General features: G+C 43.3%; 1 protein-coding gene across 9 annotated transcripts in view; it reads left to right on the forward strand.

Annotated features, from left to right (window-relative positions):
* BEST3 (bestrophin 3) overlaps positions 1-14,465 on the forward strand; it is a 49,624-nt gene extending 35,159 nt beyond the window's left edge. For all 9 annotated transcript variants that reach the window (XM_074402565.1, XM_074402566.1, XM_074402564.1 and 6 more), the window contains one exon: positions 7,035-14,465. In XM_074402565.1, coding sequence (XP_074258666.1) covers positions 7,035-7,944 — 910 coding nt within the window. In that variant the 3' untranslated portion in view covers positions 7,945-14,465. The remainder of the gene's footprint in view (positions 1-7,034) is intronic.
* The last annotated feature ends 11,609 nt before the right edge of the window (positions 14,466-26,074 follow it).

Raw genomic sequence — 26,074 nt, forward strand, 5'->3', positions numbered from 1 at the left:
TAGTAATACTTTTTAGCCAACTACATTCAAATATTTTAGTTTTACAAGAAAATACATAGTCTGATACATACCATTGCATGCTTATATTACAAACTACCAAAAATATCTCAAATTCTGAATTACTAACTTCAACAAAAGTATATTCTGGGAACATTGATTTTTCACTTAATGTACCAGAAAGGAAGGAGAAATGGAAACTTCTAAGGATGTGAATGTGCATTAAGTTTATAATTTTAGAACTCACTCAGGAATTCTTTCATATCCTGATGTGGGGTCACCATTGGCGTTCAGTTTTCATGTTTAAATGGTATCAGATCTGTATGCAGCTTGATTTCCTTTTTTAACAAAATTCCTATAGAATATACCAATATCAAAAAGGGGATTTTCAGTGAACCCGTACTTTGGACCATAATTTCTTTTTATGTCAGCCAGCAGGAGCCAAGAGAAAATAACCAGAATGGTGAGATACAGCTAGATAAGACTCTTTAAAGGCACGGGAAGTCACATCTTCAACCACATTTGCCAAAACTCTTGGTTCAACGATCAGATAGGCCATCACTGTGGTAGTACGGGAGTCGCCAGCCCTAAGTGCAGCTTTCTGGGCTACAGGTACCTTCTAGGATGCTCTAGAGCTTGAAACTGTTTACCCGAAAGAGAGTAGAGGGAGTTGGGTGAATACAATGTTCAGTGCACTGGATTTTCCTAATAACCCTCAGCTCCACACCTCCCGGCTCAGAGGGAGGGTTGCCTTGCCCGTTTTACAAATCCTTGGCCACAGCTTTGACGATGATTCTGCAATGCAGATGGTTAAAAATAGCCACATGCACCTCAGATGGGTTTAAAGAGTACATTTTGCTTTGTCCATGAAAAAATGCTCCTCCACACATGTCTCTCTTCTGATAGATTCTCAGGCAAATTATCAGCTCTCTCCAAGGCAGTCACCTGACTGTGAGTATACTAGCAATTTGAAAACAATAAATCTGCAGCGAGAAGTAGAACTCATCATATTAAGTATCATTTTCCTAAATTCCTCATTTCAGTTCTGTTAAAAAGGCCTCCTACGATTCAAAGTTAAATTGTCAAAATATCACTTCAAAAGTAAAGCAGAGAAAGACAAGCATCATCCAGTTTTATCTTTCAGTCTTTTCCAAGCTCTATATTTACCAAATCACTCTTATGAGAAGGAGGTTGCTTTGCAAAAAGCTTGCTTTGGAGAAATGCATTAAATCTTTCAAGCTATCAGGGCTATTTTTGTCTTTCTGTATTAGACACACCCCAAGAAGTACGGCAGTCTGCTGACATCTTCATCAGCCTGTCTCTTGCCTCTTTGTTATGGCAGCAGAGGGTGAAGCATGTTCTTCTGCACCCTTGACCTGCCCAAGCATCTTTTAAAGTTTCTAATGAAATCATGGCTGCTTATGCCCTCAGATATTTGTCCTTGAAAAGAGAAACCATGGGGCTGATATTTACCTAGGTATTTCATATATATTTTGAAATTTGAGTTTTTAATTAACACTTGAGATTAAAATAATTTTAATCCAGACATCTATCTAACCTGTAGAATTAATGCATGTTCTCCCTCCTTCTGGACTCAACTATAGCTAACTAGCCTGACTGGCTTAACATAACCTTTTCTCTCTCTTCTTTTACTCTTCTTTCTTTCAAAAACAGCCCAATATGTGACACAATCATTCTCATTCTCATGTTTCCTATATTTTTGTAGTGATAGTTTCTATTGCACAGTAAATACATATTGCAGGATTTGATGATGTTTGGCAAATGGCACACACAAAAAAACAACATTGAGAGGCAAGGTCGGGGCAGTCTGTCTCCACAGTTTTCACCATTTGAGCAGCCCTCTCTTCTTCCCTCAAATAACCCAGCTTCTTCCAGTTCTTATATTTCCCCTTCACCCACCCAGTGTCCTAGTCTTATCATTAAATGACCAAGTCATCCCTTTTGAGGATGTTGATTGTTAAGTGATATCTCCTAGATGTAGTAACATTTTTTAAAAGAACAGTCTTGAGGAAGAAAAGAGAGGGACCTTCACACACACATTATCATCTCCTCCAAACCTGTACGAGAAGTCAGTGATGACTTGGAAACCACCTCTGAAAGTTTGCCAGTCATGGACAGAGTCCTTTTTACATCTTCTACTTTGAAAGCATTCCTACAAATGTCTTTGAACTGCCAAACAACCTAAAAGGCAAGTAAATGATTATTATCACCAGCTTATCAAGGATAATGCTAAGTTCCAAGAGGTTAAATGAGTCCCCAAAGGTCACACAGCTGGTTGATGTCAGCCTAGACGGCAGCAATCCTGGCTCTGCAAGCTCTCAAAATAAATTATTTTTCCCACCACAGAGACGGTTCTCAAATTTCATCCCTGGAAACTGATGGCCGCATGACACTTTCCATGAATGCCCTCCTATCTCTAATTACCTGCCTTGTTCAGTCCAAGTGAGTTCTAGAATATAAAACCTAGCTTTTTCAGCTGACTGTCTCTAATATACAGGAATATAATAAGGGTACTTTTGTTCTATCATATAATATTTCTGCTATCAGTTGGTTAAATGATATTATATTGAGCTCAGGATTGTACTAACCCTAGACTAAGAGGATACTTTAAAAATCTAAAAAGGAACAGGAAAAAAAAAGCACAAAAGAACCTAAAATTTACACCCCAGCCTCCCATTTGGGAAATAGCCTTTCAAACCATTCTAAGGCTGAGTGTGGTGGCTCTCACCTGTAATCCCAACACTTTGGGAAGCTAAGACGAGAGGAACACTTGCGGCCAGGAGTTCAAGACCAGACTGAAAAACATAGGGAGACCCCCATCTCTACCAAAAATAAAAAATTGGCCAGGGATGGTGTGCACACCCACAGTCCTAGCTACTTGGGAGGCTAAGATGGGACGATCGCTTAAGTCCAAGATGTCAAGGCTACACTGAGCCATGATTGTGCCACTGCACTCCAGCCTGGGTCACAGAGTGAGACCTTGTCTCTAAATAAATAAACAAGAATTCGATTTTAAACAATTTTGTTCTTAAACCACAGCTTCTGCTGTCATATTGGGAATGGTGGCTGTCAGAGAAAGGAGATGAACATTGTATGTTGGCAATGAGATCTTCCATGTAAGCATTTAGAAGAAATGTCATTAGGTTTGTCATGCTGGGAAGTTTTCCTACTGCTCTGTTACAGCATTAAGACCTGGAGGGCATCATTCATCACTCAGCATGAGATACATAAAACTACTCCCAGAGCACAGATCACCAAGTGTTCTTCCAAAGACCCTGTTTCAAACTAAAGGAGTGAAAAGTTTTCAAGTCATGTTTCTTAGCCAAAGCAGTCATCAGCGTTGCTTTTTGTATAGCCTTCCAGCATGCACACCCCTGGCAACACCACATAACCCTAGCAATGCCCTCCATTGTCAACGACAATCCACAGCTGCCCTCTGTCTCCAGGATAAAGTCCACATCCCGCAACCTAGTATACAACTCTTCATGGCACAGTCCAAGGACATCTTTCCAGCCCATGCCTGACACTTTTCTGTGTGTTTCACACAGATTCAAGTATCCCCTATTTCTCAAAAACATCCTAAACTTCCCTGCTGCTTTATTTGTTCAAGTCACTTGTTCACCTGGAATGTTCTGTCCCTTTTCTATCGATCCAATTCCCACTCAGTGTCAAAGCCCAGCTCAAAAGCTTGCTTTTGCAGTTTTTTTGCTAATACAGCACATTGTTCATGATAGATGCTCAATAAGTGTAGTCAGGTAAATAAACAGAGAAATCTCATGCATCCACTCCACAGTCTTATGAGGCAGGAAGGCACAGTAGAGTCTTCCTGGCAGACCTACCCAATGTCAGTCATGAATCAGTAGGATGTTAGCGAGAACACTAGACATGTTGCAGCTTGCTTGTTGCAACTTGTCCATTTTCCCCCATCTATGACCCAGGGGCTTACACCTCTTGCTGTAGTTGAAGGTATAATGCATATGCCCTACACCAGGACATAAAGTTTTTGTCTTTTGAGTCACAAAGTTTTGAGATGTTAATAATACAAACTTTTTTCCTAGAAGATTGTCCTTCTTACAAGATTGCATGCTTTAGAGGTAGTTAAAAAAAAAATCCCAAATAAATAGTTGAGATCACAAATGGAAGACAGATGCCTGTCCTATACAGAGATGGTCAGATTGTCCTTGATTCCCAGAGCATATCCGGTGTGGCAGTGTTAGTGAACAAGTGCGCTTGTGGTTCCTCTGGTGTCCTCCTCCCTAACTAAGTGGGTGCCTGTGGAGTATGACTGGAGAGCTGACCAAATGCAATCCACCCAGCAGGGTCACCAAGGCCACTGAAGCATGAGTCTGCATTTCTCAAGTCAACGTAATAGAATCTGAGCCTCGCACAGTGGAGGGTGGGTCAGAAGGCTATCTGGTAGCCAAGGGCGCTGCTGGGGCTTTAGAAAAACAGCACAATGCTGTAATCAAACACCGTCCCGGGACATTCAGCCAGTTAATCATCTCAGTCACCCATATTTTATTCATAAACATGAGGAACGACATTTTCTCTTTTTTTTAATTTAAAAAAAATAGTTTATTGTCTCATATATTTTCACCAGTTCTCTGTATTTTTTAATGAAATTAATGCATACTATCAAGTTAGGGCTTAGACATAAAAATTAGATTAGCCAAAATTCTGAAATCATGGACAACTGGACTTTAAAAGAGGTCCTTTTTTAAAAGTACTTTTCTGCTGTTTGTGAAACTTGCTCTCTATCTGTTGCTTCCTCCCACTGCTGACTGCATTCATCGTCCAGCCTGCTGTTCTTCCCAGGCTCATTCTCTTGCTGTCTTTCTGTGAAGTGTCTGGAAGGTGGTAGGGAACTCTTTCTTTGACTGGCACAGATTGAACAGTGGCTCCAGAGGACTCTTCTAGTGTGTCCAGCTCTATGCAGGAGAGCCCTGAGTCTGTAGACGTGTTATATTCTGAAAGGCATCAGAGGTAAACGGTCCACTCCTTCCATTAGCCATCAATGCTAGGAACCACCTGTCTCCAGGGTCTTCACCACACTAGCTCATACTCCCTACTTTTAATGGTTTTTTAGGCCTTGTATCTCCTCTGGTTGCAACCCAAGTCTTGCCGAGGAACGACATTTTCTTTGGCTGTTTGCTTTGCCCTTTCAAGTTACACCAACATTATACTGTCCCAATGTTTTCCTTTATGTCACATAAAATGCACTGGGATAGGTAAAGCATCTTGTCACCAGGGATGTCGACACCAACACTGGACTGGGACTAGCTGGTTACTGTTGCTCGCAGAGCTAGCATGATGAGCATTCGTAGTTCAAGCACAAGGATTTCAGTCGTTCTTCAAACCTCATTTAGGTTGTAAGTCCACAGAGATGTGTGACAAAAAACTATGTAATCTGAAGCCAGAGTAGACCAAACTACCAAACCGGCTTGTTGTCATCTTAATTTTTCATTTTATGTCAGTCCTAAAGGAGCTTTAAAATGGTAGAATTGGCCGAGCGTGGTGGCTCACGCCTGTAAACCCAGCACTTTAGGAGGCTGAGATGGGTGTATCATTTGAGGACAGGAGTTCGAGACCAGCCTGGCCAACATGGTGAAACTCAGTCTCTACTAAAAATACAAAAATTAGCTGGGCGTGGTGGCATGCACCTGTAATCCTAGCTACTGGGGAGGCTGAGGCATGAGAGTTGCTTGAACCTGGGAGGCAGAGGTTGCAGTGAGCCAAGATCACACCACTATACTCCAGCCTGGGCGAAAGCGTAAGACTCTGTCTTTAATTAATTAATTAAATGGTAGAATTATTTGTTTTATTTTTGAAATGGTAAAAATTCAGCAGGAAATTCTTGGTAGACAATTCATCAAACTTAATCACTAGGGGAGCCCAATCACGATGCGAGTTCACCCTAACAGGATGAATATATTATTTCCACAAGATCCCCATTTCTCTTTTTTTAACCCTAATTGTACAGACATAAATGCAAAGACTTATCAGGAATGTTTACGAATTACCTCTGTGCAAGGACTGTGCTTTACTCACTATTCTGCCCTGGACTCTAGCTCATCCCTTGACCCACGTGCAGCAGGCTTTCCACCAAAGTGATTAAGAGCCAGGGCTTGGAGCCAGAGTTCCGAATTTGCTCTCACTAGCTACTTATGTTTAGTGAATCTCTCCAGCCCTCAGTTTCCTCATTTGTAAAGTGTAAATAATAACACCAATACCAACTCATCTAATTATTGTGATAACTGAATGAATCAATGCATAGGAGGTGCTTAGCTGGACCTTAGCATATAGTCAATAAATGTGAGCTGGTCATTGCACTCTCATGAATTTACCTATGATCCATCGTTAATGGGGGTTTGATGGGTCCTAAGGAAACGTGCCCTTAATTCATCTGTACTAAGGGAAAAAGAATATATACTAGATGATAGATAGATAGATAGAGAGAGAGAGAGAGAGAGAGATAATTTTTTTTTTTTTTTTGAGACAGATAATTTTTTAATGTCTAACTCTCTAGATCAGTGATTCTCAAGGTGTGATTTAGGGACATCTGGGGATTCCTAAGGACCCTCCAGAGAATCCTGAAGGTCAAAAATGTTTTCATAATCGCATAACATGTTATTTGCCTTTTTCATTCTCATTCTATCAAGCATGTTCAGTGGAATTTTCCAGAGGCTACAAGATATCTGATGATGTCATCACTTCGCAGTCAATGGAATGTGTGCTTATACAGGCTTGTGTTTCAGACATTCCCCAGTTATACTTTTAAATACAGTAGAGAGTAACAGATATAATCCATATAAGCCAATCTCTGGTATATGCAATAATTTTTAAGAGTTTAAATGGGGCTTGAGATCAAAAAGTGTGAGAATCTCTGCTAGACTATCTCAAATCCCTAAGCTCTCATCTGAAAAGCTGTAAGATAAAAATACCAAACTCATCTCTTAACTTTGAGACTCTAGGCCCCTGAAGCTACTCTGCCTGGATCTTGTCGTTGTGTGTTTCAGGCTGTCTGGGTCCGATTTTCCTGATGAGGAGTGGCTGTGGGATTATGAGAAGCATGGCCATCGGCATTCCATGATAGGAAGAGTCAAGCGGTTCCTGAGTGCCCACGAACACCCCTCCAGCCCCAGAAGAAGAAGCTACAGGAGGCAGACGAGTGACAGCTCCATGTTCTTACCCCGAGATGACCTCAGCCCAGCCAGAGATCTACTGGATGTGCCCTCAAGAAATCCCCACAGGGCCTCACCCACCTGGAAGAAATCCTCCTTCCCAGAAGGAAGCCCCATGCTGCACTCCAGCATAGGAGAGCTGTCCACCATCAGGGAGACCAGCCAGACAAGCACTTTACAGAGCCTGACCCCACAGTCCAGTGTGAGAACCTCCCCCATCAAAATGCCACCGGTGCCTGAGGTATTGGTCACAGCGGCCGAAGCGCTAGGGTCCACATCAGACGGCTACCACCATGACTCCACTACCTCCATCTTGAGCTCTGAGTTTTCAGGGGTTGAGCCAAGCAAGACTGAGCAGCAGCAGGGCCCAGTGAGATCCATCCTGTCCCCTTTAGAGAAGGGGACACCTCCTAGAGGCCCCAGTGCCCAGACTGTTTCAGCCAGCACTGAGGGAAACATATTCAAGTGTGAAGGAGACCCTGGTGATACCTTTCTAAAAACGTGGAGCCTTCCGGAATTCCTGGAGTCCAGCCACACCTCCCTGGGAAACCTAAGTCCAGACCCCATGAGCTCTCAGCCAGCTCTTTTAGTTGACACAGAAACATCCTCAGAGATCAGTGGGATCAACATTGTGGCGGGCCCTCGAGTCTCTCCTGATATGCTGTATTTAATGGAAAACCTGGACACCAAGGAAACAGATATCATAGAGCTGAACAACAAGGAAACTGAGGAACCACCCAAATGAGTGCCACAAAGTTCTAGGACCTGGTACTAGCCTAGATTCTTATCTCCACAAAAGCAGCGTTAATCCCAGGACATACCTGAAGGCTGGTCAGCATGTTTAAAACATGATCATACTGTATAAGCTACTGAGAACTTTGAAGGGCATTATGATCCTGACTTTTCAAGAACTGCGAAAAATCAAACACATTCGCGTCATCCATCACAACATGGCTTTCATCGGAAGTTACACAAACCACAATGACTGAATCAAATAGGTCTTAACCAAATAAGGAATCTGGAGAATATACATGACTTATAAATTCATAGATTATTAGCTGTGACAGAGTCTCATAGACCATAGTCCAATCCCCTAGACCTAAAGGTCCAGACACACAGGATTCTCTATTTCTCTTCTTTTTTCTCTTTCTTCTTTAGCCATAAAGAAAGGAGATGGATAAAAGAAAAGAAAAGAAAGAAAGAAAGAAAGAAAGAAAGAAAGAAAGAAAGAAAGAAAGGAGATGCATCACATCAATCACATAATGGCTGCAACACCCCCTCCTTCCTTTTTTGTTTGAGGCTTTCTAACCTTCTCATTCCTACTTTCTATAACTATTATTATTATTATCATTATCATTTCCTAATTTTTAAGCTTTGTCAGCACCAGAACATTTCATTCTCTTCAATTTCCTTTTCTACTTTTCTTTCTTTCCCCTTTATCCCGTCATCCGTTTTTTCTTTTCCCTTCTATCTGGTCGTGCTTCTTTCCTAGCGACTCTCATCTGTCCCATTTTTCAGGTTAGAATACTTCTTCTTGCCAAATCTGTTGCTTACATCTTGGCACGAATTTCAAAATATAAGACATTGGCAAAGCCTCCTACAGAATCATCAAAGTGTCAACAAATCCAACCTGATACCCTTCCAGCCTCACTTCCTGTGGAAGGCATATAGATGTGATGGTTCTCCCCAGGCCCTTCTAGACACTGCCATTTCTTTCTGCTTCCACTCTTTGGTCCTGGGCACTGGAGAAAAAGGAAGTCAAGAGAATAGGAAACTCACATAGCCAAATGCTATGGAACCAATGAATAAGATGGCTCACACCTGTTTAACTCGAACTCTTATGCAAAAATCTCAATCGTGTTGCAACATGGGACCAGTTACTGTGTCTATCGGGTCATTTGGGAATGAGATAGGATACTGGAGTTTGGTGGCTAATGGGGTACAGGGCTGTATAATGGGGATCAGATGTTGGCTAACTCCTCCCAGGGAGCTCTCGGGACAGCTGTTTGTCGTGGGCTCCCAAGTGCCTGGAGGGCCATGCCTTAGGACTGCTGCCCTTACCATTTGTCATATGATGACACTTAACTACGTATGGCTTTAGAAATAAAATAACCCTCATAACCACCATTTATTGAGTGCTCACAATGTTCCAGGCAGCAGCGTGTAAAGTTCACAGATGATCTCACTAATCTTCACAGGAATCTTATGAGATTGATATACTGTTATTTCCAGTTTAAAGATAAGAGAAACAGCTTTAGAGAAGTAAGGTATTTGCCTAAAATCATACAGCCAAGAAGTGTCCACATTCAAACCCAGGTTTATCTGACAAGAGCCCACACTCAAAACCACCATGCTTTCTCAGTGCCCTGTGCTATCTATAAGGCCCTGATCTGCCAGCAATTTGCCCAGCATTCTGGAGGATGCCGCAATGGAGCCATGCCCAAATCACAAGTTCAAACTAAATCTCTCCAGCCTCAAAGGCCTCCTGGGTCCTCCCTGCTCAAGTCTATATGCGTCTTTTACGCATTCATAAAGAAGGGCATTGCTCCAGCTTGGAGTACCAGCCATGGTCCTCTTCATTTTTCATGACAGAAGAAAGTTGGCAGGATGCTCCTCCCCTTCCCCAACTCCTCCTGATACACAGTGTTAAAATTAGCACATTTTCAGGCCAAGTATGGTAGCTCACACCTATAATCCCAGCACTTTGGGAGGTCGATGCAGATGGATCACAAGGTTAGGAGTCCAAGACCAGCCTGACCAACATGGTGAAACCCCATCTCTACTAAAAATACAAAAATGAGCCATGTGTGGTGGTGGGCGCCTGTAATCCCAGCTACTCAGGAGGCTGAGGCAGGAGAATCACTTGAACCCGGGAGGCAGATTGTGCCATTGCACTCTAGCCTGGGAGACAGAGCAAGACTCTGTCTCAACAACAACAAAAATATCACATTTTCACAAGACCTCATTATCTCCCTTACATGGCCCAGTGGCTTCATCTTTTGGGTTTGCCCATTTCAGGCACAGGCTCAACTTTCTTCTACATTAAATGTAATCTGAAAGCCAGAGAGTGCGGTGAGGCCAAGCTCTGCTTGTCGCCTTCCCTCCCTGCTTTGTAGAGACAACTCTGCCCTGAAGCTGGGGTCTGCAGTTCAGTAAAGAAATGTGCCACTAACTTTTGCCCTGTTTTCCAAGCATTTAGAAACAAAGAAGGCTGTTGTCTCCCCTTCCTTTATTGCCCTGTCTACTTCACACTACTCCAGGTATCCACTTTCAGCCTGGTTCAGCTAAGCCATGGAAAATATTTTAAATGGAATGGAGAAATGTAAAATTTGCCATTAAAGATTTGCTTAAATCTTAAAAATATACCTCTTCTTTTTAGTGTTTCCCCTCAAACTTCCTTCTTCTCCAGATAAATTAATTTTTTTTTTTTTTTTTTTTTAAAGACAAGGTCTCACTATGTTGCCCAGGCTGGTCTCAAACTCCTGGCCTCAGGCGATTCTCTCTCCTCGGCCTCCCAAAGTGCTGGGATTACAGACATGAACCACCACACCCTGCCTGATTCCATTTTTAATGATTTTTTTGAGATCTTATTGTCATAAAATCTACTCTGAGAATCTACTGAGCCCAGGTGGCCATGTGTTATAATGAACTAAGGAAAACCAGCATTTCCCTTTATAAACTTGAACAAGTCCCGCTTCTTCCAAATTTCTTATTCTCACCTGTAAAACGGGCTCATTTCTGGCTCATTTCCCTGGGCTATTGTGAGGTGTCATGAGAAAAGGCTGGGAACACAGAACACTATATGAATGGCAAGCATGGTGGGGACTAACGCTCCCCATGGATTTAACATGAGCCTCAGAAAAAAGACCTTCTTCTCGTCCTCATGTAGTCACGTTGTCAGGATCCCCTTGTTCTCCAGGGTTCTAACCTCTTTCATTCAGGAAGCTTTTCTTCTTTCTTCTTTTAGAGACCGTCCTGCTATGTTGCCCAGGTTGGTCTTGAACTCCTTAGATCAAGAGATCCGCCTGTCTCAGCCTCGAGAAGCTGGGGCTGCCAACACGTGCCACTGTACCTGGCTCAGAAAGCTCTTCTTCTAAGACGCACACCATTAAGCTTCCTACTTATTAATCTTGTCATTTCTCTTTTTGCTTTTTTTCTTTCATATGCTCTGGATCTCCTCCCACATCCTCCTCCTCCGCAGCATTTTCTGTCATAGTTCTTCATGCTCCACCATATCCCACACCTCCTCACCATGGCAGTGAGTTCCCCCTCTAACCCATTATGTGTCTCCTTCTCCTCAATCAAAACATGCAGCTAGAGAAAAGCAGTTCCTTCTGTCTTCTCCACTATCAATCCAGAGGATTTACAACCTCTGGTTCAAAGTTAGAAGACCCTCCTGAGGGATCTAACCGCCCCAAACCTAGTCCTAGATCAGTTAATTAGAAAGAGTAACTACAACTGTAAAATCTCCTAAGAGAACACTGAAACCTAATTCCCCCTGCCCTCCCTCCCTCACCACAATCATTTACATGATCAACAACAAACATTTTCTGATGTGCTGGGCTATTAACAGTAACAACCAAGGACTTCCTCATTTCGTCTTGTTGAGCTGTGTCAGATAGGGCCTCAATATTTTTGCTCGCTTTTTGTGTTTTTTTTTTTTTAGTTCTATGGACCTTAATTTTTAGGACAGGCTTTTCCATTCATACGGCCACTGAGTCAAAAGAACCAATTCAAGAATACCAGGATCGTTCTGTTTTTGAAAATCTTACAAAACCCAGAAAAAAGATCCTTACTCGCTGGCAAAGCTTGAGAAACAGAATCCTAACAAACATTCACCTCTCTCGAAACTCTCTCTTCGTCACTTCCACCTGTGCAGCCAGCACATGCCTGGCCATGGCAAATGGAAAAGGAACCAATTTTCCTGTAAAATAGAGACCCAAAAACCACATGTGCCCTAATAATTAATTCAGTTCAGAGATTACATTTTTGTGTTTTATTTTGTTTTGTTTCTGCATTAATTCAGAAAGCGGGCTCAAACCTTCCTTTTGTCACAGGTAGATTTGGCCAGGTGGTTACCTAGAATCATCTTCTCTGACCTTCTAATTTAAGACATTTGCCAGAAGCAGCAAAGGGAATGTTACAGCTTGTATCCTGAAAACAAATAAGAACATTTCTAAAATGAGTTTTGCACGGAAGTGCTGGTGTGTTCCAGGTTCTTTGTCTTGGCCAGCAGCTCTCAGCCAGAGACGGCTTTGCACCCAGAAGATATTTGACGATGTCTGCAGATAGTTTTAGTTGTCGTGCTGGGGAATATTTCTGGCATCTAGTGGGTAGAGGCCAGAAATGCTGCTAAACATCCTATGATGCACGGGACAGACATCCACAACTATTTGGCCCAATATATCAAGTTTGAGAAACCTGATTTAGGCCAATAAGAAGGTAAAACTGAGACAATCCCCGAGGAGATTAGTGATGAGAGATGAGCTAGAGAAAGAAATAGAATAGAACAGATTACCCCAGCAACAGGGTAAATTCCTATTCTGTGTACAAGCTGTGAAATAATTACCATTTCTCCCTTGATGCTAGAGGATCTGATATCTCAAATTCAGAAAAATCAAGTTTGAACCCTGAGGTTCATGCTTAGATTTTTTGAATGGCTCCTACCAGTAAGAGTAGCTAAATACCATTGCTGGCATGACTGTAATTTCCTGAGATTATAGTTTATATAAAGAGTGACAGTAGATCTGGCACAGTGGCTCATGCCTGTAGTCCCAGGACTTTGGGAGGTCAAGGCGGGCAGGTCACTTGAGGTCAGGAGTTTGAGACCAGCCTGGCTAACATGACAAAATCCCATCTCTACTTAAAAAAATACAAAGGGAGGGTGGCAGGGACAGAACTTCCCAAACAATAAGCTTTAACAGAATGTCAATAGTTGTTCAATGTTTCATGAATGACTATGAATCAAAGTCCATCTGGTGACATCATCCAGGATTTCACCAATTCCCTGATGTTATTCTCCTGGAAGTCTGAGGCAGAGGAATCTGAGTTTGCTTGGCTCATGGGACGGTGGTAAACTGACCCTATCCACTGTACCTATTTTCTACTAAAAAGCCCTTTCTAAAAGTGCCGAATTCCATGTCTAGAAGATACAGTTTGTTCAATCCTAAGAAAGACATATATAAAAGCTGAAGCTAGATCAGTTGTCTATCCACAGTTTAGCAGTTTATTGGCATAAGTTCTTAATATTAGGAAGAATATATTTTTATTATTTTTACTATTTGAGACAGACTTGCTCTGCTGCTCAGGCTGGAGTGCAGTGGCGTGATCTCTGTTCACTGCAACCTCCGCCTTTCAGGTTCAAGTGATTCTCATGCCTCAGCCTCCCAACTAGCTGGGATTACGTGTTGCGCCACCATGCCTGGCTAATTTTTATATTTTTTAAGGACTCTTCTGAAAATTGCCTTTCCAATTTTTTTGTTTTTTGGTTTTTGTTTGTTTTTTTTTTTTTGAGACAGAGTCTTGCTCTGTCGCCAGGCTGGAGTGCAGTGGTGCAAACTTGGCTCACTGCAACCTCCGCCTCCTGGGTTCAAGCGATTCTTCTGCCTCAGCCTCCCAAGTAGCTGGGACCACAGGCATGTGCCACCATGCCCAGCTATTTTTTGTATTTTTAGTAGAGAAGGGGTTTTACCATGTTGGCCAGATGGTCTCCATCTCTTGACCTTGTGATCCGCCCACCTCGGCCTCCCAAAGTGCTGGGATTACAGGCATGAGCTTTTTCAACTTTTTTGCTTTTTTATATAACAGAGTTTCTATACTTTTCTTCGTTTGTTTTCAGGAGTTCCTTCTTTGTCTAGACTAATCATAGATCCTTTTTGGTTTCAGACATTGCAGTGGTCTTTTCTGATCTTCTGTGAGTCTGTTAAAAGTGTCCATGGTAAGCTGGGCATGGTGGCTCACGCCTGTAATCCCAGCACTTTGGGAGGCCGAGGCGGGTGGATCACGAGGTCATGAGATCGAGATCATCCTGGTCAACATGGTGAAACCCGTCTCTACTAAAAATACAAAAAAATTAGCTGGCCGTGGTGGCACACACCTGTAGTCCCAGCTACTCAGGAGGCTGAGGCAGGAGAATTGCCTGAACCCAGGAGGCGGAGTTGCAGTGAGCCAAGGTTGTGCCACTGCACTCCAGCCTGGTGCCTGGTGATGGAGTGAGACTCTGTCTCAAAAAAAAAAAAAAAAAAAAAAGTGTCCATGGTATTTGTTGACTAAAAATCCTTAATTTAATATAATCAAATTCATCAATTTTTTAGTTTTGTGCTTTTGAAGTTTTGAGTAGGAAATCCTTCCCCATCCTTTTCTCATGATATTCTCCTACATTTCTGTCCTATTTCCTTTACAGTGTTAAGAAGGAATAAGTTTCATCGTTGTTTTTTCTCCACAGAGGAAGCCAATTATCCCCCCATCTACTAAATGAACTGTTCGTAAGTTCTACATATTTTTTGCAAATTAGATACACTGGTATGAAACAAACAGCATCCGAAAGAGGGAAGAGATAAGGTGACATGAGTGGAAGAAAAGAAATTAAAAAATCAAACTGCAGCTCCTCCCCACTAAATACAAACTTCCTTCCCAATGCCCTCCCATTACCTGATGACTCGTGACGATCCCCCTTTCAGCGTTCGGGGCATAGCCCTCGTTTGCACAAAAGCCCACTAAAAATAGGCCAATTCTTTTATCAGACTAAACGGCAAGAGTAAAGCCTGCTACTTAAGGAGCTGTTGCTTAAGAAGAAACAGAGATGATAGTGCTGGATCCTTCAACACTCAGAAGAAGGCAGGATCAAATCCAGAGAGGTGGAGTCCACAATCAAACTCTATTTAGGGCCTGGGACAGCAAAGGTGGAGGCTTACTCCAAATGGCCGGCATCGCTTGTTCTTACTGGCTGAGGTCTGCTCTGGGCCTACAGTCTCAGACTCAGTAAAGATGCGTGAATATTAAGTGTTTACTGCCCACCTTGGCCCTGTCCTCAGAAATCAGCTGCCATGCCTGGCTGGTTGCAGATGGGTTGAGAAGTCAATGAATCTCATCTAGTTTTTATTCCCCAGGGAACAAGACTTTCTGGAGGTGGCAGCATCTTCAATTCTAATTTTCAATTCTAAGCTTGTCATTAATCTGCATGGTTACTGGACCCTACGGACTCCAAAGGAAAAGCACGAGATGAGAAAACTTTCAATCAGTCATTTTTTCCAAATTAAAATGGAATTCGATGACTTTCATAACTGAAGAATGTAGGAAGACTGGCAAATTTCTGTCAGTCACTCACCTCTCTTCAACATGGCTTTGCTCCCCCTGGCCCTGAGGCAGAGGCTATGTGCCCCGATCCTCCGCAGGGAAAAAGGTTTAGCTGGTGATGGGCCGGGTGGGACAGTGCCCTTCTCGTGGATAGAGTGGAAATGAGACATGTGCCCACTTGTCTTAGGAGGCAGCCAGGCCCTTTCCACTGGGATGTAAGCTCCATTCACTGTCTTTTTCCACCATTGCATCCGCAGTGATTAAAATAGTACCTGGTCCATATTTTAAAAAATAGGTACATAATTGCTTAAAGGAAAGAAAAAAAATGAATAAATAAAACCAAATCAGATCTAGATCCAAAGTTAGGAGACCTGGAAATCCCAATCAAGCAGAACCACAAACTTAGCTGTGTGATCTCAGTCAAGTTACTTGAACAATCTGGACTTCATTTTGCTCATCTCTAAATGAATGCTTAGACTAAGTGATTTAAAATCCCTCTCACATGCTGGTTCCGGGAATATCTCTAGCTGTAATGAACATTAGAAAGCTGACCTAAATGGTGAAAGAAAACAGAAGTGAGGTCAGAAAAGGAAGAATGAACACCGATTTGGTACTTAGGATGTGCCTGGTGTTTTTTTTTGTTTTGTTTTTTTGTTGTTTTTTTTTTTTAATGTATAGGCAGCTTTATTTCTTCCTTAGTGATAACGTTGCATCTTAAGATTGAAGGAGTTAAAAAATATGACATTCTGACTATTGACTATTTAGGTGAAAGGCATTTGAAAAAGTGCCTGGTGTTTTACATATGTCACTTCAACTGGTCCTCATGACAGCTACAAAGTCCTATTACCCATTAAGTAAGAAGAACAGAAAAGTTAAATAACCTGCTACAGGTTACATAACAGTTAAAATGTCAATCTGGGATTTGAACACAGGTCCCCTAGGCTTATTGCTGATTCTATTACATACCGCATCCATAACAGTTAATTAGGTTAGGATAGAAAGTTATGTTTGCAGCACACAACAGATTAGCAGTCAATCATCCATCACTGTAACCACTCAACCACTTCTGCCAACTTACCCTCTGAAGTCCATGAAGGAACCTTGGGAGACCAACATTTATTGAACCTATTAGGTGGCAGGAAGTGCTGTTCGTACCTAATCACATTTAATTCTCTTAACAAGCTGTGAAGTATCTCTATGCCCATTTTATAGGTAAGGAAACTGGAGAACTAAAATAGTGTACCCATGTCATAGAGCTGACAATTAGCAGATTTGGGTTTCAAAATCAGGCCTGCACCTAACATAAACCATGAGGCAAACGTGACTTCCCTGAAGGATAGCCCAACCCTAGAGCTGATTTCTTTATTCAGTACATTCCCACAGTTGTACCTGCTTCCCTCCTGATCCCTTGCTTCAGTGCTAACAACTTAAACTCTTGGGTATAATATGGGATTGTACTTTGTCATTAGTCAAAGCTGGTTTGCATGCCTGAAACACATCTGAGAATCCAGTGCAAGACCAGCAATTCCTTCTTCTTTGTACACAAGTGAGATTTTTAGGTTCTGGGACCATGCTTCAGAACACTGAAATTACATTAAATTCAACCATGTGAATTCAACTCTGTGAGCTTGGCAAAGAAAAGAGAAGCACCTGTATGCATGCAGAAAAGACAAGACCATTCTCACAGATGCCTCAGAATGAGTGATCCCGGTGGTTAAAGGTACAACACTCTAATTTTTCAAATCACTGGGCTCGTAAACGGAGGCCAACAATCTCATCTGCTGCTCAACTGAAAAACATTCTTCACTTTTTAGCATCCAGGCATGTGGAGGTCCTGAGAAAAGCACTTTATTAGTCCCCAGCATGTTACCTTCCTAGGAGATTTTAATGGTAATTTTCACTCTACCAGTGTTCTCCTGTGTGCTGACTTCAGGGCCCAACCCTCACATACAGTCACTATTACTCACTCAAGGGTTTAAACTGGGACATTCCAGAAGCACCAGTTTCCATGACGAAAACTAGAACCATAGAAGTGCTTAAAGCAATTTTACTGAATCTAGTTACTGTCTTTTGAGACTGAGTCTCGCTCTGTCACCAGGCTGCAGAGCAGTGGTGTGATCTTGGCTCACTGCAACCTCTGCCTCCCAGGTTTAAGCGATTCTCCTGCCTCAGCCTCCCAAGTAGCTGGGACTATAGGTGTCTGCCACCACGTCTGGCTAATTTTTGTATTTTTAGTAGAGACAGGGTTTCACCATGTTGGCCAGGATAGTCTCGATCTCTTGACCTCATGATCTGTCCACCTCGGCCTCCCAAAGTGCTGGGATTACAGGTGTGAGCCACTGTGCCCGGCCTTGTCTTTTTTTTTTTTTTTTTAACATTAAGCAAAATAATGTTCACTAATAAGTTTCTTAACTTAGCAGTCTGAAACATAATTAGATATACAATTTTGGTCTGCAGTGGGAAAATAGTGACTGGTAGTCTGAATCTGATTTTCAGATAGCTGTTTTTGGCCAGCAGGCTCCAAATTACTGCAGTCTCCACCACTCCCTATTGCCCTATACCAGGCCTACCAGGCCTGCTTCACTCATTTGTTGCCTGCCTGGCTCTCATAGGTATCTTGAGTTTGTACTTCTTTTACTAAAGCATCACTAGCTCCATGGAGACTTCAACCACTGTGAGTTCCGTAAATGCACTGAGGGAAAGAATAAGCAAATGCAGAAGTTAAAGCTCTCAGATCATCTTTCTGCTCACTTCTATAAACTTCCAGCAGCCCCATGCTATGACTCAGACATGTTAAACCTGCATGCTTTTCTCTTGTTGACCTGCCTCTCTGGGGGAAATACACAGCCATAATATTCACTCTGGCTGGACGACAGTGTAAATCATCCGAGATGCAGGGACTCTCAGCACCAACCACCCCTGCTTGACCAGGCCCCGTTGGCAGCAGGCCTTGCAAAGATGTCAGATCCCAGACAACTCAGGAACAGCATGTCATTGCCATGTCATTCCCACTCGAGAAACTCGAGCCTCTTCATTCAGGTTTGTGCAGCCACAGCTGCTGTTCACGGTACCTGGCAGGCTGGTTGGCTCTTGCCATAGATGGGGCAGCCAGGAGCTCTCCTACTATTTCCATCCTTCAACCTCATGAGCCATCAGTCACTCCCATGTCAGCTCCACAGCAATGGACATGGAGCGCTGAGCAACAGAAGGCACTCCGCAGAGAGAGAGGTGAAAGGATATGAAACGGTTGTTTTTGGTGGGGGACAGGGGTTTGAGATGGAGTCTCATCTGTCACCCAGGCTGGTGTTCAGTGGCACGATCTCATCTCACTGTAACCTCTGCCTCCTGGGCTCAAGTGATTCTTGTGCCTCAGCCTTCTGAGTAGCTGGGATTACAAGCATGCCCTACCACGCCCAGCTAATTTTTGTATTTTTAGTAGAGATGGAGTTTTACCACGTTGGCCAGGCCACTCCTGGCCTCAAGTGATCCGCCCGCCTTGGCCTCCCAAAGGGCTGGGATTACAGGCGTGCGCCACTGTGCCCAGCCTAGGATATGGAATGTCTTAAAGCTAGTTTTACTCTCCTAGGGAAAAAGGCAAGCCAGTAAGTGGAGGAAGAAGAAACAGCTAAGCCAGAGTTGGTAAATCCTGCTGGTGGGAGAGATGGCTAAGGACAAGAGCAAGCCCCCTCACTGTAGATGAAATAAACTTCTAAACATTGTGAGTGACCAGGAGTTGATAAAAGACTGAATGTCAGGCAAAACATCAAACACGAGAGGCAAGAATACGCCCATGTTCTTGAGTTCTCGCCCTGATGGGACTGGCTTTGTGTTTAGCCAACACGAAGTTTAGAGCTACCTTCCTCCGAATATTTCAAGGGATGCTCAGAGAGGAGCACTGAGGCATTTGAGACCAAAGAGCAGAACAGCATCAGAGGAGAAATGACCCTGCCCTTCAACGGTCCCATCAAGGTCAATGGGGTCTGGTCCCCCAGCCACGAGTGCAGTTCTCTGCAGCTGCCTCGCCTCCGGGACCCAAGGCTAAGGGAGTTGGTGTCTCTCCCACATGCGGTTTTTGCAAATCCCACTCTGTTGTTACCCCACTGAAACATCCCACATGTTATTACCCCACTGAAACAGTGTAGGGTGGGGCACAGCGGCTCACACCTGTAATCCCAACATTAAGAAGCCAAGGCAAGAAGAGTGCTGGAGGCCAGGAGTTTGAGGCCCACCTGGACAACATAGTAAGACCCCATCTTTACAAAAAAAAACCTTAAAACTTAGCCAGACATGGTGGCATGTGCCCATAGTTCCAGCTACTCAGAAGGTTAAGGCAGGAGGATGGTTTGAGCCTAGGAGGTCAAGGTGGCAGTGAGCTATGATCATGCCACTGTGCTCCAGCCTAGGTGACAAAGTGAGACTGTCTCCAAAAAAACAAAACAAAACAAAAACATGCAGTAAAAATCAGATATAAATATGTCTCCTAGGATCCAGAGCTGTCCAGAGATTGGTGGTGACATCTGAAACTGATACACTTAATCCCCTCCCTCAGGGCCTTCTAGAACCTGAAAGAGCAGCTACAGGGTGGAATGGGCATCGCTGCCACCTGCATCCACAACACCTGCCGGCTGAGTACCAGCCACATACCTTTCCTATGTACTTTTTAGCAGACAATGTGTACTTCTCATCATCTGCGGTCCATGATATACCAGGGGAGTAAGTTCTTCTTGTTTCTTGTTTGTTTGTTTGTTTTTCCTAAGGATGGATCTTGCTGTGTTTCCCAGGCTGGCCTTGAACTCCTGGACTCAAGCAATCCTCCCACCTCAGCCTCTTGAGTAGCTGGGACTACTGGCACATGCCATTGTGCCTGGTTTATGAGCTCTGAGCTCTGATTTTACTTTACGTTCCACATATAAAACCAAATTTCAAACATGCCCTGATCAACCTTTGTGAAGAAGAGAGGTCTTTGAACATAAAGGTAAGAATATGAGCTTTGGGCTAGGTGTGGTGGCTCATGCCTGTAATCCCAACACTTTGTGAGGCCAAGGTGGACAGATCACCTGAGGTCAGGCGTTCAAGAGCTGCCTGGCCAACATGGCAAAACCCCATCTCTATTAAAAATGCAAAAAAAAAAAAAGTTTAGCTGGGTGTGGTGGCAGGCACCTGTAATTCCAGCTACTTGGGAAGTTGAGGCAGAAGAATCACTTGAACCCAGGAGGCAGAGGTTGCGGTGAGCCGAGATCATGCCACTGCACTCCAGCCTGGACAACAGGGTAAGACTCTGTTTCCAAAAAAAAAAAAGATGAGTTTTGGACTCAGATTTCATGGGTTCAAATCTTGGATAGATGACTTTTAGTGACAAATCACTTAACCTTTCTGTGATTCGGTTTCCTCACAGATAAAATGGAGATAATAGTAATACTTATTTTTGTGGGTATTAATAAACTTGCTTGCCATCTAACATACACAAAACATGCTTGCTGTCATGTGTATATCATCATATTATTAAATAGTATGGTGGTAAGAGCTGAGGCACTGCTCTAGTCGGGCTCAAACACTCACTAGCATAAGATCTTGGGCAAGTTACCCTACAATCCTTAGCCTCAATTGTATCAACTACAAAATGGTGTTAATGCCAGAACCTTCTTCATCAGGTTGTTTGAAAAATTAAATGAAATTGTGAAGATAAAGCAATTAATACAGGGTCTGATGCAAAGTTATGACTCAATAATTATTATTTTTAATATTAGTTAATAAAATGGGCCACACTTTGGAGCAAAAGATTTCGGAATTTTTTTTCCTCCCCTTCCCACTCCTCAGATTTGAGAATTTTTAAGGTTTCTTCCCTGAAAGTATATAAATGACTATTTTGCAAAGTCAAACATCTATGGACATTATTTCTTAAATCTCCTGCCTTGGACCGATTTGATAAAAACAGCATGTAACAAACTCCACATGGCGGAAGCAAAGGCAAAGGGAGGAATACCTGTGAGGGTTTCTCCACGCTGCCTCCAGGTGGCAGCACTTTGCACAGAGAGCGTCAGAAAGCCCAGGTGACAGCCTCCATCCACTTCAATCCATCTGAAACCAAGGGTGGAAGCTATGTTCATCCCTGAGAGCCACTGGTGGTCCTCAGATGCACTTGACATTGCCTCTAGGGAAGGTGGCTTGGGACACGGATGGACAGGGTTGGGGAGATCAGAGCTGCCCCTAACTATGCAGAGCCCCTGTAAATAATTTGAGTCATTCCAAATCAACATGTTAAAACACACACACACACACACACACACACACACACACACACACTCTGCACCAGACCCAGGAGTGACCCATGCATCAGTCAGGTTCTTCCTGGAACCAGGACCTGCAGGATAACCCTATACACCTTGTCCAGGTGGCATTGCCAGCCCTGCCAGTCCCCGGCAACCAGGGAGAGACTTGAACATGAGAAATTTTAGAGGAAGATGCTTCAAAGCACAGACGGGCTTCTGGGTGGGAATAGCCTTTCTTAGGGGCAGGGGTCCTGTATCCCTGGGTCTAAGATAACACGGGATTGGGACTATGGACAGCCCAAGCACACACACTTGAATTATTTCTTTAAGCTCTTGTTAATGTTTCAAATCCCTTCTAAATGAATCGTCTACCAAAGACAGAATCCAAGAAATTGGCAGCTGAGGGTCTTATCAGGAGGGAAAAATGAAGCAGCAAAGACGAGCGTGTCCTCTGAGATCAGGAAAGTGACACAACAGTCCCCTCCAAGGTGTGTGCGACACCTGGGGACATTACTCGGGTTGAGGAGGTGGATCAGCAGGAAGGAGACAGAGAAGACAAAGCCACATTCACAGAAGTCTAACACAATGACCTGGGCAGAGATGGGGAGCTTCGGCCTTCACGCAAACCTTAGGGACCTTCAGGTCCAGCTGATTCTCTCTTCAAATCAGTGAGGAATGTGGAATGGAGAGTTTCTTCATTCACAGAACATCAAGGAATAGACCTCAGAGGCTGCTGATACCCACTGGCTCCAGGCTGTTTGGAGTAAATGCATTCACAGTAGGTTTCCATTGTCACTGACCTGCCAGTCTTAAGAGAACCTTGAGACAAGAAGGAAATTTTTGTGTCACCTGGATCGGTGCCTTGTTGTGTGATACAATTCTCTCTACAATCGCCCTGCCAAGATTCATCCAGCTGGAATTCCTTTAGTGAAAGACAATTCACCCTTCCCGACACAACACACCGCGTGTTGGGACATCACACTCTTAGAGGCCTTCTCCATGTTGAGCGAAAAGCTCTCTCCCAACAGCCAGATCCAACTAGTTCTCATTCTGCCTCTGGGCCCATGCCTAAGTCCATCCTCCTGCACACTCAGGACCTGCCCCAAACATCTGAAGAGTATGATGCTTCTATACATGCCCCCAGCACACACACACAAACACACACACACACGCACACACACACACACACTTTGTTTCTTGAGACCAAACCTTGCCAAACCAAGAATCAAATGGTTCTTTACATCTCATGATCTTAGTCCTACCACTGTACTGATCTGTCTCTACTGGTGGTGTCATAAATGGTCCTACTCAAATGTGTACCCAGAAGCAAGTCTGTGCCACCCAGCCTGGAGTACAATGATACAATCCCAGCTCACTGCAATTTCCACCTCCCAGGTTCAAGCAATTCTCCTGCCTCAGCCTCCCCTGTAGTTGGGATTACAGACACGTACCAGTATACTCAGCTAATTTTTGTATTTTTAGTAGAGATGGAGCTTCACGTTGTTGGCCAGGCTGGTCTCGAACTTCTGACCTCAGGTGATCCACCCACCTCGGCCTCCCAAAGTGCTGGGATTACAGGCACGAGCCATGGATCCCCACGGAATTATATTTTTTAACCAGTGCACAGTAAAGCAGCAAAATCAGCCTCCGTGTTAGGAACAGGCAGCTTCTATTCCTGTGGCCCATGATGCCAGGGGTCATGACTGTTCCGTAGGCTGCTGTACCTCCCAGAGGCTAGACCATTGTCTGGCACCACATGGACAATCAAGAAGTATTTGTTTAATACACACGAATGATATCTTGAAAGCGTAAGTTCATTTTCTGTTTTATCTTTTTGTAATAGCAGTTACTGATTCTTGTTGCCAATAGTCAGGAGGAACTTTGGGATTTCATATCTGACAGACTCTGCAGGCTAGGCTACTAGCTACCAATAGCAAAGTCTACTAATTATCTCCTGGTATCCACTCTAGGGATCGCAAGGGATTGTATTTGTGCAATAGAATGTGAGCAAAATGTAACAGATGCAATTTGCAGATCATCTCCTGGAAGGAGAAGCTGCGGTGCTCCCTTTCCACACTCCTGCTGTCTGGGAGACGGGCGACTGGACAGATCTTGGAAGCCGTGTGTTGAGGATGACAGAGCCACCCCCCTACCCTGGACCTGTTTCATGACTTGTGTGACACTGAATTTGGGGGCATCTCTTTGTTACAGCATGTCAGCTGGTACCCTAACTAATACAACATGTCCTGGAATTTTATCTCAAGAACTCTTCATAGCATCAGCCCTCTCTCCCATATTACCCTTTAGTAATCCAGAACCCATTACTGCCAACACCATGATCACAAGCTCTCTGAGCAACAATTACAATTCCAAGGACTAACCTTAGACTTACTGTTGTCAACCAACATGTGACACTCTTAGCCGGGTGCAGTGGCTCACACCTGGAATCCCAGCACATTGAAAGACCAATGTGGGCAGATCATTTGAGGTCAGGAGTTCAAGACCAGCCTGGCCAACACGGTGAAACCCCATCTCTACTGAAAATATAAAAATTAGCTGGGTGTGGTGGTGCACGCCTGTAATCCCAGCTACTCAGGAGGCTGAGGCACAAGAATTGCTTGAACCTGGGAGGTGGTTGCAGTGAGCCAAGATCACATCACTGCACTCCAGCCTGGGTAACAGAGTGAGACTCCGTCTCCAAAAAAAAAAAAAATCTACAATCTAAAAACTCCAAGGCAAAAATATCTGGACAATAGTTGAAAAATACAAAAATGGAATTTAATTAAAATATTGAAAGTGTTATTATAAGATGAAATCATCAAATAAAGACAGAGATGCCAACTTATTTTCTCATCAAGGTCACTACCAGAGACAGCTTCGCCTTTAATCCTGTTTTTCTTTGATCTATTTATGGTGCACCTACTAGTCTCACAGCAACTGTGCAATGTCGGTCATTATTATTCACAGATGAAGAGTCTGAGGGTCAGAAAAAAAAAAAATGCTGCGTGGCTTTAAAAAAAGGAAAATAATGACATTTGGAGAAAGAAGGAAATTATTTTCCACTGGTACAGCAATCATAAGTAGTAGTTCCGGATAGTGGAATTTACTCTGCACCAAGAGTGAGGACATTTGGTAAACAGACATGAAGACGGATGTTTGATGAAAAAAGATCTAGGCAAGTCAACATCACCTTGCACACTGAATTGATTACAAATGTTAGCACTGAGTGGAAAATTAAAGTACGTCCAATCTATTTCCTTCCTATTACAGATGAGAACTCAAAAGCTCAAGGCCGGAAAGTGGCTGGGCTAAGGTTCTTAGGAGAGTTAGAAAGAACGATTTCTTTAGAATATGCAACGCTGCCTCCTAGAGTTCAGTCCTGCAATCAGCACTGCCATTCAAGGAGTTCATAACACAGTTCTGTAATACCACACCAGTATCTTAGTTGGGCTGCCATAACAAAGTACCACAGACTAGGTGGTTTATACACAAGAGAAATTTATTTCCCGCAGTTCCAGAGGCTGGAAAGCCCAAAATCGAGGTACTGAAAAATTTGGCATCTGGTGAGGGCCCTCTTCTTGGCTTGTAGACATCTAGCTATATCCGCACGTGGTGGAGAGAAGGCTCTCCTGTCTCGTAGTCTTTTAATGAGGGCATCATGAAGGCCCTACCCTTGTGACCTAGTCTAACCCTAATTATCTCTGAAGGCCTCACCTCCAAATACCATCACATTAGGGATCGGGGATTTAACATAGGGCTTTGGAGAGATCATAAATACTCAATCCCTACCAACTATCAATTACAAAATAAGTAAAATTCTTTCTAAAACACAAATCTTGGCCAGGTGCAGTGGTTCACGACTGTAATCCCAGCCCTTTGGGAGGCCGAGGTGGGTGGATCACTTGAGGTTAGGAGTTCAAGACCAGCCTGGCCAACATGATGAAACCCCATCTCTACTAAAAATACAAAAATTAGCTGGGCCTGGTGGTGCATGCCTGTAATCCCAGCTACTCAGGAGGCTGTGGCAAGAGAATGGTTTGAACCCAAAAAGTGGAGGTTGCAGTAAGCCAAGATTGCACAATTGCACTCAAGCCTGGGTAACAAGAACAAGACTCTATCCCAGAAAAGTTAATAAACAAAATAAGATACGCATCTTTTTCATGCTAAGTATTTTGGTTTGTGGCTCCATTAAATCTAAAAGATGTATAATTTTGTAGCCCTGGGACATGTACTTAGCTTCAGTGCTTTGATATGTTTGTTTTAAACTTTCATTTTCAGTGACATCTCAGGCTTGATGCCATGTCTTATTAG

This window comes from Saimiri boliviensis, chromosome 7 (assembly GCF_048565385.1).
Source record: "Saimiri boliviensis isolate mSaiBol1 chromosome 7, mSaiBol1.pri, whole genome shotgun sequence".
Taxonomy (NCBI): Eukaryota; Metazoa; Chordata; class Mammalia; order Primates; family Cebidae; genus Saimiri; species Saimiri boliviensis.